At 47.0% G+C, this 11,218-nt stretch overlaps 1 protein-coding gene across 1 annotated transcript; it reads left to right on the top strand.

Moving 5' to 3' along the window:
- The first annotated feature begins 2,337 nt into the window (after positions 1 to 2,337).
- Cd209fl1 (CD209f molecule like 1) lies at positions 2,338 to 5,275 on the top strand. The gene is given in 8 exon segments (NM_001431949.1): positions 2,338 to 2,494; positions 2,642 to 2,722; positions 2,834 to 2,917; positions 3,251 to 3,319; positions 3,562 to 3,657; positions 3,920 to 4,071; positions 4,366 to 4,478; positions 4,854 to 5,275. Coding segments are annotated over 8 exon segments (795 nt in total). The 5' UTR covers positions 2,338 to 2,454; the 3' UTR covers positions 5,014 to 5,275.
- Positions 5,276 to 11,218: the final 5,943 nt, after the last annotated feature.

Raw genomic sequence — 11,218 nt, 5'->3', positions numbered from 1 at the left:
CAAGTACAGAAGCAGAGATCAGTGAACGCTGCCGGCACATTCACTTCCTGCTTTTTATCAGACCAGACCTCCAGGGATCGTGCACTCTTGGCTAAGGTGGGTCTTTGCACTTCCAGTAACAATCTGAAACTCCTTCACAGACATGCTCAAGGCTTGTTTCCACGGTGACTTGGATCCTGTCAAGTCAATAGCTAACATGAACCATCATGGTAGGTCAGCTCATGACAGAAGAATCCTTGCAAATGAGCTGAGGGCCTCATAAAAGAGACCCCAGAGAGCTGCCAAGATGGATCCTTGGGTACAGGTGTTTCCACTAAGCCTGACGACCTGAGTTCCATCCATACAACCCACATGGGAGAAAGAGACATATTTTCACCGAGGCATACATACCTCCTTTTCCAAACAAACAAACAAACAAACAAACAAACAAATAAATAAATAGAAATCCGTCCCAGGGCTGGCATGGTAGTACACATCTGACATCACAACACTCCTGAAGTGGAAGAAGGAGACTCTGCTCTCAGAGTCAACTCTGGCTACATATTCAGTTGTTTTAGGCCAATCAGGACTAGGTGAGGCTCCGTCTCAGAAAAACCAACAGAGAGAGGGGAGAGAGAGAGAGAGAGAGAGAGAGAGAGAGAGAGAGAGAGAGAGAGAGAGAGAGAGAGAGAGAGAGAGAGAAACATATTGCAGGGTACTTGAGTTTGGCTCCCAACACCCACAATGGGCAACATGAAACAACCTGTAACTGCAGCAGTTCAAGATGATTGGATGCCGGATCAGATGCTTTCTTCTGGATCCCTCTGGTACTGCATGTACACACACACACACACACACACACACACACACACACACACACACACACACACACCACACCCCACACGGAAACAAAACCTTTCTTTTTCCAAAAGGAGAGGAAACCCCAGAGAACTCACTGACCCCTTCCAGCCTGAGAAGCCCTGGTAACAAGAAGCAATCTAAGAACCAGGGAGCAGCATCCCCAGATGCCAGCTGCAGCTTCCTTTAGCTTCCTGAAGTGCAGAATTGGGAGCCATCAGTTTCTCTTGTTCTGTGACTCAAACAGATAGAGGCTCCTCTTGTGGGCCAGTGTACGAACAAGCACTTCTTCGGTGGTGGGGATGGGACCCAGAGCTGCATGCAAGCTGCAGTTTTTCTAGCTCCAGGGCATGGGATGTATATGCTTGGAGCTACATGTGTCCTTTGATCTCACACATTTACAGAGTGGGGACCGCTGTCATGTTCCAGCACCATTACTCAGGGGCCTCATTTGGGGATGACATCGATTTGAGTTCTTCCCTTAAAACAGGTGAACAACACACCCCAGCTGGGAATACTGTTTTAGCAGTATTTGTCACCTGGGAGGGACAGAGGATCCCACGTCATCTAAAAAGGCCAAAGCAGTACCTATCAGACAGAACAATGTCTGCAATCCCTCCCCTCCCTCCCCCCACCCCTCCCTCCCTCCCTCCCTCCCTCTGTGCATGTGTAGGAGTACAGCCCTGTATTTTTTGATGTGTGTACACCACAGCGAATGTGTAGCTATCAAGAGAATACCTCAGATATTGCTCCTCAGCGTCCATGTGCTTTGAGGCGGAGTCTTTTCTTACTCGCTGCTCCTGACTCCCAGCTAGCAGTGTACAGGTTTCCAGGTTTCCAGGGATTCTTCTGTGCCTGTCACCCATCTCATGGTGGAGTACTGGGGTTACAGATGTGTGCTCCAGCATCCAGTGCCCCACCCCCCTGCCCCACGTGTATTCCTGCTCTTTAAACTCTAGTCCTCAAGTTTGCATGGCAAACACTTTACCCCCTGAGCATCTCTCTAGTTCGGTGTCTGTAAATCTCAGGTGAAAACTTCACCAGACTACATGAGATTTTACCCGAGTACTGGATTAAACCTCACCCTGACAATTTACAGCAGGCACACTTTTTCTTATTCTCGCTCCTCTTTCTCTTCAACTTCACCTATTTTTTCTTCTTCTCTTCATGGCCTCTAATGGTCTACCTTGCTATGTAGCCTTGAAACAACCTTGAAACTTTTGATCCTTCTGATGAGTCACATACCAGTTTCTACAGTGCTTAGGATTTGAAACCAGGGTCGTGTGTATGCAGGCAAGCACTCTAAAGACTGAGTCCTAGCCCCAGTTCCTCACCGCTCCACTGCACAGCCGAGTAAACCAACTCCCAGTACTGGAGCGAGGTCATTGGCATAAAAATATACGGCACAACTCCTGGCCCAGACTGGCACCTTTTTAGCTGTGTCAAGCAATGTCTCTCTCCCCACACTTTTCCGGGGTGAGGGTGTCCCCATCCTGTTCCTTTTTCCCCTGAGTCAGAGAAGAGTGAACCTCACAGAGAGTACTACGGAGGGCCATGGGGTTATATAAATCCCAGGTCAGAGGGAAGGAGGAGACGGGGAGTCCAGAGAAGCAGAAGATGGCAGGAAAGCCAGAGCTCCACCAGCCGAACAACCATGGTGAGGCTGGGCATCCTCTAAGTGCTTTCGGGAGGGCAGGATCCAGGATCCAGGGTGATCTGGACTCTGGACCTGGCCTCCAGCTTGGTGGGATGAGGGAGGTGGTGGAGCTTTGAAGGTCAGATGCTTATGTTCTGTCCCATTCAGAGGAGGAGGTCACATTGGAAGACCAGGGATTTGCTGAGAATGACCCCGAGGGTCTCATTTGCAGCTCCAAGAGTTTGCAAGGTAACAGGGTGGTTCAGGGGCAGAGGGGTCAGGGGTCCTCTGCAGAATGAACACAGCAGGGCAGGATCTGCACCCTGGGAGCTCAGCTCTGCCCATCTGTGAGTTCTGCAGGACATCTGACCCGAGCCCCCTGGCTTCTGCTGCTTCTCATCTCTTTGGGCCTCTTTTTGCTTATGTTGGCCATCCTGGTTCAAGGTAAGTCAGGGCAGGGCTGGCAAAGGGGATCTGGAGTGGGGGGCATCTGTTTTCATTTTGTTTATTATTTTATTTTTGCACTTGTTAAGCAAGAACTCCAGCATGGGACAGTAGCTGAACTCTTAGATTTTCCCTCTGTGATGATCCTTGCCAGTCCCCAGATTCCCCACAGCTGGGACATTTGAAGTCCACACCCCTCATTTCATTTGTGACCAGCAGCAACTTACTGGTCCCTCTCTGAAATGGGGTCATCTTTCCCTTGCAACTGCACTTGGCACAGCCAGGTACTGTCAGCATCATAAGAGGGTGTGTGTGTGCTCTTCTCTCTCGAAGTTTCCAGGATCTGTGCAAACCCACAGGGACAGACCCAGGATCAGAAGGGGAGTTCCAGCTTGGGGAAAGGTAACTGGGGCTCTAGGAGGAGAGGGCACTCAGGTTGGGTGAGGTAGGTAACCATGGACACACTCGTGCTGGGTACATGGCAGGATGGGGGAGGCCAGAGACCTGTTGGGACTGACAGAGTCTGAGGCTGAGTGTTCTGGTCTGTAAAATGGGCTCCTGGCGTCACTGTGACCATCAACTGTGATTTCGTGGGGGACCAGACACACAGTTGTTGCTTAATTGTTGCCAACCTCTCCTTGTAGTTGCTGTTCCTCAGGAGCAGACACACACTGGCTTGGAGCAGATCCAGCAGATCCAGCAGATCCAGCAGCAGCTGACTCAGTTCAACGCCTCGCTGGGTGAGGCTCCAGGGCATAAGTCAGGACGAAGCAAAGGGCTCACCAGAGGGGTCACAGAGGGGTCACCAGAGGGGTCACAGAGGGGTTGGCATCCACCTTCTGGGTCTCCCACTGAGGCAGGCAGGATAGAGCACAGGGATTGTGGTCTGGGTTTTGGGAGCTCTGAATTGATAACAGAAACAGGAGACAAGCTCTGGGCTCTAAAGTCCAGGGCAGAGGGGAGAAGAGAACCCAGACACTGAGCTCAGTGTTTGCTCTGTAGCTGGCCTGTGCCGGCCTTGTCCCTGGGACTGGGAGTTCTTCCAGGGAAGCTGCTACCTCTTCTCCAGAATCCTGGGCAGCTGGGAAACCTCTGCCTCCTCCTGCAAGGATCTTGGGGCCCACCTGGTGATCATCAACAGTGTTGCAGAGCAGGTGAGTGGGGCCACAACAATCTATCCTAGGCATTGGACTCTAGATGGGAAGCTATGGGATGTGGAGCAGATGCTGTCTGAGCGGGCTTCCTGTATCGTGGAGGGATACACCGGTGAACTGAGATGTAAGTGAACATATTTCCACACGCATGCACTTTGTCCTGCATCCATGAATGCACGCACATGACAATGTATCTGACTCAGTACAGTGCCTCTAGGCTTGAGTGCAGAAAGAACTCGTGTGGGAGGCAGAGAAGAGGCGGAAGCATGGAATCACAGACCTTTCTCTGTGCAGAGATTCATGAAATATTGGAATGTGAGGAAAAACCAACGTTCCTGGATCGGCCTCAGTGACCATTTACGCGAGGGTTCCTGGCAATGGGTGGATCACAGCCCTCTCAAGTTCAGGTGAACACTCAGATTCATGGCTCAGAAGGCAGCTTGCAGGGAGATGGCCCTCACTCTAAACACAACCTTCACTGTTGACTAGAACGCAAAGAGCATCACAGCTACAACCCCACATCACCTGGGCATTTTCACATCCTGCTCCCAACTTAAGTCCAAAAATCTGGGGTCCTCATTTTTCCTTTGCTGAGCTGATTCTCTTAAGGGACATGCTAGAACTCGTGTATTTTTTTTAAATAGCTATAGCATAAACTCCTGTCCATTGCTTAGAGTGTTCTGTGCCTTTTACCGTGAAGGAGTCTGTATAGCTCTTCTGTGTTCGCTTTGGGGTGGGTTCTGGGTGGAATGGCTCATTCTGACAGCCAATCATGTTTGCAGCTTTTGGAAAGAGGGGGAGCCTAACAATGACGGGGATGAGGACTGCGTGGAGCTGTTCATGGATGAGTGGAATGATAATACGTGCACCCAGCAAAACTTCTGGGTCTGTGAGCAGCCCTCGGCTCCCTGCCCTGGCCATGGACGGTCTGTGCTCTCCTAGTCACACAGGCTTTGGGGCATCAGTTCCAGCCACCTGGTACATCTCAGTGCCCCTGTTCTGAGTCCTTTGAGATCCTGAGAGAGTCCCTGGGGCCCCGTCCCCTGCAGGTCTTTCTTCTTCCCCTGTGGGTGATTTCAGTTATGCAAATCCTGAGCCCATGAATGTCCCCAGTAGACTCACACACAGTGTGCCTAGCACGGGTGGCTCTCTGAGTCCTGTCCCCAGCACCCAAATAAAAGAATAAACAGATAATTAAATTCACACATGGTCTGATGTGTTCCATTTAGTGGATTCTCTATTCCTGGACGCTGCGTTCATTGGTAAAGCTTTGAAATGTTTGACATTAACTAGGATAATTGTGTCTACAATACCTTTGGGTTGTGGACAATTCACTGCTTGTTTGGGACAGACTCTCTATGTACTCCTGGCTGACCTTGAACGTGCCAGGCCGACCAGCTTTTGCTTCCTGAGTGCTGGAATTAAAGCATGCAGCACAACACCTGGATGAATCATTTTTTTTAAAAATTTGTGTTAGGAATATGCATCCACTGAGTGCATTCATACACTCGAATTCACATTATCTTTTCCGCCTTGTTCTTCCATTCCTTCTCGCAATGCACCTAAGGAAAGGAGGAAGATCCTACTCGTAGTGTCTCCCTCTCTAGGGCCGCTATCTCCGCATCCAGGAAGGTGCCTTTCCGTGGTGATGAAAAAGGTTCAGCCTCCCCTCAATCCCACAACCCCTTGTGTCTAGAAACAGAAGGGAGCTTTTAGAATCTCAGAGAAAAATTCCCCCTCCGTCCTCTGGGTGGCGCTAGACACCACAAAAGCATTGGTCTGTTTTGCTCTGCTGCCTCTGGCTGGTTTGTTTCCCTCACTTACCTGAGTACAGAAGAGAGAACCTGTTCCTGGGACAACCAGCTCCTTGATAAGGGGCCCCACTGTGGGTTTGCCTGATGGCGTGTGTACCTCCCACCTTGCTGGCTACTCTGTCTCCATTGATGCATAAATTTCTCTCCCGCCTCACCTTTGATATATGTTTTTTGACCATCTTTACCTGTTGACCTAAATAGTTTACTCCTGAATACCGCTGAGGTAGTGAGTTCTCATGAACCTTTTCTTTCTGGTCAGCCTCGTGTGGCCTGGATCTTGCTGAGGATGGCTTTGAACTTCTGATCTTCCTGCCTCTACAATTGGTATGGATAGACTTCCTGCTTACCTTCTCTTTCTTTCCTTTCTTCCCTTCTTTTGTTACTGGTGCGTGTGCGTGTGCGTGCGCATGCGTGGTGTTTGTGTGTCTTGTGAGTGACAGTCAAGCACTCCACCATGGAGTCACAATCCCAGCCCTGGTAGAATTTCATCCACACCATTTTTTTATCATAACAATTTATTAGGGTAAATGATCAATATGCAGGCGTCTCAAGATTAATGAGGTTTAAAAGTTCATCAGAGTTGACTCGGAACATTTATTCAAGCAGCACAATCTTTCCCCTGAAGTTGATGCTGTCCCCCTGTCAGCCCAATGATCTGTATCTTTCTTTGAAGGTTATAATATGAAATCTATTAGGCTTTTTTGTCCAAGAACTGCGATGGTCAGTGTGCTAGACTAAGCAAGATGGAGTTTTCTGTCTCTCTGTAGCCCTCCCTCCCCCCAGCATCTGCTCAGTTGTGGACTCTATATCCTCCCCAAATTATCTGCTCTCTTGGCTACTGTTACTCAAGGGTCTTTCTCAGCTTCTTTTGTACATGCCTCTTCTTCTTCTTCTTCTTCTTCTTCTTCTTCTTCTTCTTCTTCTTCTTCTTCTTCTTCTTCTTCTTCTTCTTCTTCTTCTTTTTTTATTAACTTGAGTATTTCTTATATACATTTCGAGTGTTATTCCCTTTCCCGGTTTCCGGGCAAACATTCCCCTCCCCCCTCCCCTTCTTTATGGGTGTTCCCCTCCCCATCCTCCCCCCATTACCACCCTCCCCCAACAGTCTAGTTCACTGGGGGTTCAGTCTTAGCAGGACCCAGGGCTTCCCCTTCCACTGGTGCTCTTACTAGGATATTCATTGCTACCTATGAGGTCAGAGTCCAGGGTCAGTCCATGTATAGTCTTTAGGTAGTGGCTTAGTCCCTCGAAGCTCTGGTTGCTTGGCATTGTTGTACATATGGGGTCTCGAGCCCCTTCAAGCTCTTCCAGTTCTTTCTCTGATTCCTTCAATGGGGGTCCTATTCTCAATTCAGTGGTTTGCTGCTGGCATATGCCTCTGTGTTTGCTGTATTCTGGCTGTGTCTCTCAGGAGCGATCTACATCCGGCTCCTGTCGGCCTGCACTTCTTTGCTTCATGCATCTTGTCTAATTGGATGGCTGTATATGTATGGGCCACATGTGGGGCAGGCTCTGAATGGGTGTTCCTTCTGTCTCTGTTTTAATCTTTGTACATGCCTCTTCTTTTACACGTTGATGGTTCTTAGGGATTTTCTTTCAGAGTTCCCTCTTCTCATTCTATATCAGAAGCTGTTTTAGATGTTTTTCATAGGCTTTAAAAATTTCTTCTCTCCCCCGTATGAACAACAATGCCAAGCAACCAGAGCTTCCAGGGACTAAGCCACTACCCAAAGAGTATGCATGTGACCCTGGGCTCCAACTGCATAGGTAGCAATGAATAGCTTAGTAAGAGCACCAGTGGAAGGGGAAGCCCTTGGTCCTGCCAAGAGTGAACCCCCAATGAACGTGATTGTTGGGGGAGGGTGGTAATGGGGGGAGGATGGGGAGGGGAACACCCATAGAGAAGGGAGGGGTAGGGGCTAGGGGGATGTTGGCCCAGAAACCAGGAAGGGGAATAGCAATCGAAATGTAAATAAGAAACACTCAAGTTAATAAAGATTAAAAAAAATTTCTTCTCTCATATATTATATCTTGACTGCATTTTCCCCTCCCTCCCCTTCCTCAGTCTCTATCCCCCACCTCCCGTTTACCCTAGGTCCACTTCTCCCTCATCTCCTCTCAGGACGGAACAGGACTTCTGGGGCATCGACCAAACATGGCATAACAGGTTACAATAACACCAGGCACATCCATCACATCAAAGCTGGACGAGGCCACCCAGTAAGAGGAAAAGGCCCAAGTGGGTAGGAGAATCAAGGACAGTTTCTGCTCCCACTGTTAGAAATCCCACAGGAGCATCAAGCTACTTAGTCATAACATAAATGCAGAGGACCTGGATTAGACCCCCTACAGGCTCGGTAATCTCGCCACGAGGCTCAGTCAGCTAATTCTTTGGATTCTTGTAGTGTTGACAACCCCTCTAGTTCCTCTGATCCCCTCGCCCCAACTCTCCCGCAGTTCTCCTCAAGATCTGTCTGATGTTTAGCTGTAGTACTCAGCTTCTGCTCCTATCACTTGCTGGATGAAGTCTTTCTGGTCTCTGGTCCCAGAATATTCTGCAAGCATGGCAAACTGGAGGTCAGAGGTTTTCTGGCTGGGTTGGTGTCCCTCCATCTGAGGCCTTGTTTGGTTACAGAAGGTGGTTGGTTCAGGCTTTGTGCCCCCTTGAGTTAACATGTAGATTACATGGAGTTTCTATTACACCAGGTTTTACCTTGTCCCCAAAATGTACCTCAGTTCCAGTTGTTTCTCCCAGAATTGCTCCCCGCATCTGTCCCCTCCTTTCCTCAACCCCACCTACATCCAGTCTACTGGCAAAATTTATTCTATTTCCTATTCCCTCGGGGATCCATGTGTCCTCCTTAGAGCTCCCCTTGTTACTTAACAGCTAATATCCAGTTATGGATGAATAAATATCATGTTTTTACTTCTGGGTCTGGGTCACCTCATTGGGGATGAATTTTTCCAGTTACATCTATTTGCCTGGAAATTTCATGATGTCATTGTTTTTAACACTGAGCAATACTCCATCATACAAATGTAGCACATTTTTAAAAATCCATTCTTTGGTTGAGGAACATCTAGGTTGTTTCTAGTTTCTAGCTATTATAAATAAAGCCACTATAAGCATAGTTGAACAAGTGTCCAAGTGGTACGACGGGTAACTGGTGGGTTGCCCAGGAATGGTAGATCTATGCCTTGAGGTATATCAATTCCCATTTTTCTGAGAAACCACCATATTTACAAGTTTGCATTCTGTGGTGATTTGAATAGGTTTGTCCCTGGTAGACGCATATGTTTGAATGTTTGGCCATGGATGTTGGGCCCTAGCTTGGTGTATCCCTCCCCCCTCGCTGAGCCTTTTAGCGTGCTATAGCAAGAAATTGTTTACACCCTTGGCAGCTGCTCTTAGCCCCTGATTTGGGGCTGGGATTTTCCATGGCACCCTTCCTCCCCACCGAGCCTTCTTGCTTATTGTTGTTAAGAAGTTGTTTATGCCCCTGATTGGGCGGGAACTTTCCACCACACAGACTTTTCCTGTTTTTCTGGTTGGGGATTTTCACCTGCCTTGTTGTTTTTCCACGGCTTTTGCCTCCAGTATATAAGGAGATCTCAGTAAAGCCTTGGTGGCACTCGCTGAAAACTGGTGACCCGTGTACGTGGTTTCTTTCAATCCCGCAGATCTACGCCCAATACTCACACACTGGCAGTGCAGATGGGGAGTGCCACTATTAGGAGGTGTGGCCTTGTTGGAAGAAGTGTGTCACTGTGGGGGTGGGCTCTGTGGTCTCCTAGTGCTCAAGCTCCTATCATTATGGAACAGTGTCTTCCTGGCTGTCTTCAGAGGTCAAGTTGTAGAACTCTGAATTCATCCAGCACTATGTTTGCCTACACACTGCCATGTTTCCCAAGATGATAATGGACTGAACCTCTTAAACTAAGCCAGCCTGAATTAAATGTTTTCCTTTAAAAGAGTTGCCTTGGTTGTGTTGTCTCTCTGAAGCAATGAAATTCCAAAGCACACCTACCAGCAGCAGAGGAGTGTTCCTCTTGCTCCACACTCTTGCAGCATGAGTTGTGGTTTTGACCTCAGTCATTCTGACCGGCGGAAGATGAAATCTCTGTAATTTCAATGTGCATTTCCCTGATGCCTAAGGGTTTTTTTTTTTTTAACATTTCTTTAAATGTATCTCAGCCATTTGAGATTCCTCTGTTGAGAATCCTGCTTAGATTTGTACTTCATTTCATTTAGATTATTTGGTTTGTTGATGTGTAGTTGGTGAAAATATTTTCCCATTCTGTAAGTTGCCACGTTGTCCTGTTGAAGGTGTACTTTGTTTTATTGCTCTAGCCAAAAGTTCAAGTACTATTTTAAATAGATGTGAAAAGACTGGACAGCCTTGTCTTGTTGCTGATTTTAGTGCACTTGCTTTGGGTTTTCATATAATTCGGTATTGGCTATAGGCTTGCTCTAAATTGTCTTATTTATGTTTAGGTATGTCTCTTGAATCCCTAATGTCTCCAAGACATCTATCATTAAGAGGTGTTGTATGTTATTAAATGCCTTTTCATATGTTTTTTTCTTTCAATTTTTTATATGTTCAATTATATTGATGGATTTTAATATGTTGAACCATCCCCGTGTCTCTGGAATAGAGCTTACTTGAGCGTGGTGGATGATCTTTTTGTTTCCTTGGACCCAGTTTTATTATTTTTGCATCAATGTTCATAGGGAAATTGATGTGTAATTCTCTTTCTTTGTTGGATCATTGTGTGGTTTGGGCATCAGGTAACTGTGGCCCCATAAAATGAATGTTGTAATATTCCTTCTGTTTCTACTTTGTGAAACTATTTGAGAAGTACTAGCATTTTCTCTTCTGTGATAGTTTGGTAAAATCCTTCTCTGAAATCATCTGGCCCTGGGCCTTTTTTTTTCCCATTGGGAGATTTTAATGACTGCTTCTATTTCCTTTGGGTTATATGTCTATTTTAATGTTTTATCTGATCCTAATTTAACTTTGGTAAGAGGTGTCTCTCAAGAAAGTTGTCTATTTCTTTTAGATTTTCAAATTAGATTGAGTACAGGCTTTTGAAGTATGACTTAATGAGTCTGGATTTCCTTGGTGTCTGTTATGTTCCCCCTTTCGTTTTTGATTTTGTTAATTGGGATATTCTCTCTCTGTCTTTTAATTAGATAGGCTAAGGGTTTGCCTATATCGTTGATTTTTCTCAAAGAAGCAAGGCTTTGTTTCTTTGATTCTTTGTATTGTTTTCTTTGTGTTTATTTTATTGATTTCATCCCTCATTTTGAGTATTTCCTGCTGTTTATTCCT

The sequence above is a fragment of the Rattus norvegicus genome, chromosome 12, assembly GCF_021556685.1.
Source record: "Rattus norvegicus strain SHRSP/BbbUtx chromosome 12, alternate assembly SHRSP_T2T, whole genome shotgun sequence".
NCBI lineage: Eukaryota > Metazoa > Chordata > Mammalia > Rodentia > Muridae > Rattus > Rattus norvegicus.
The sequence above is the reverse complement of the archived record's forward strand: the minus strand, read 5'-3'. Positions and strand labels throughout refer to the sequence as shown.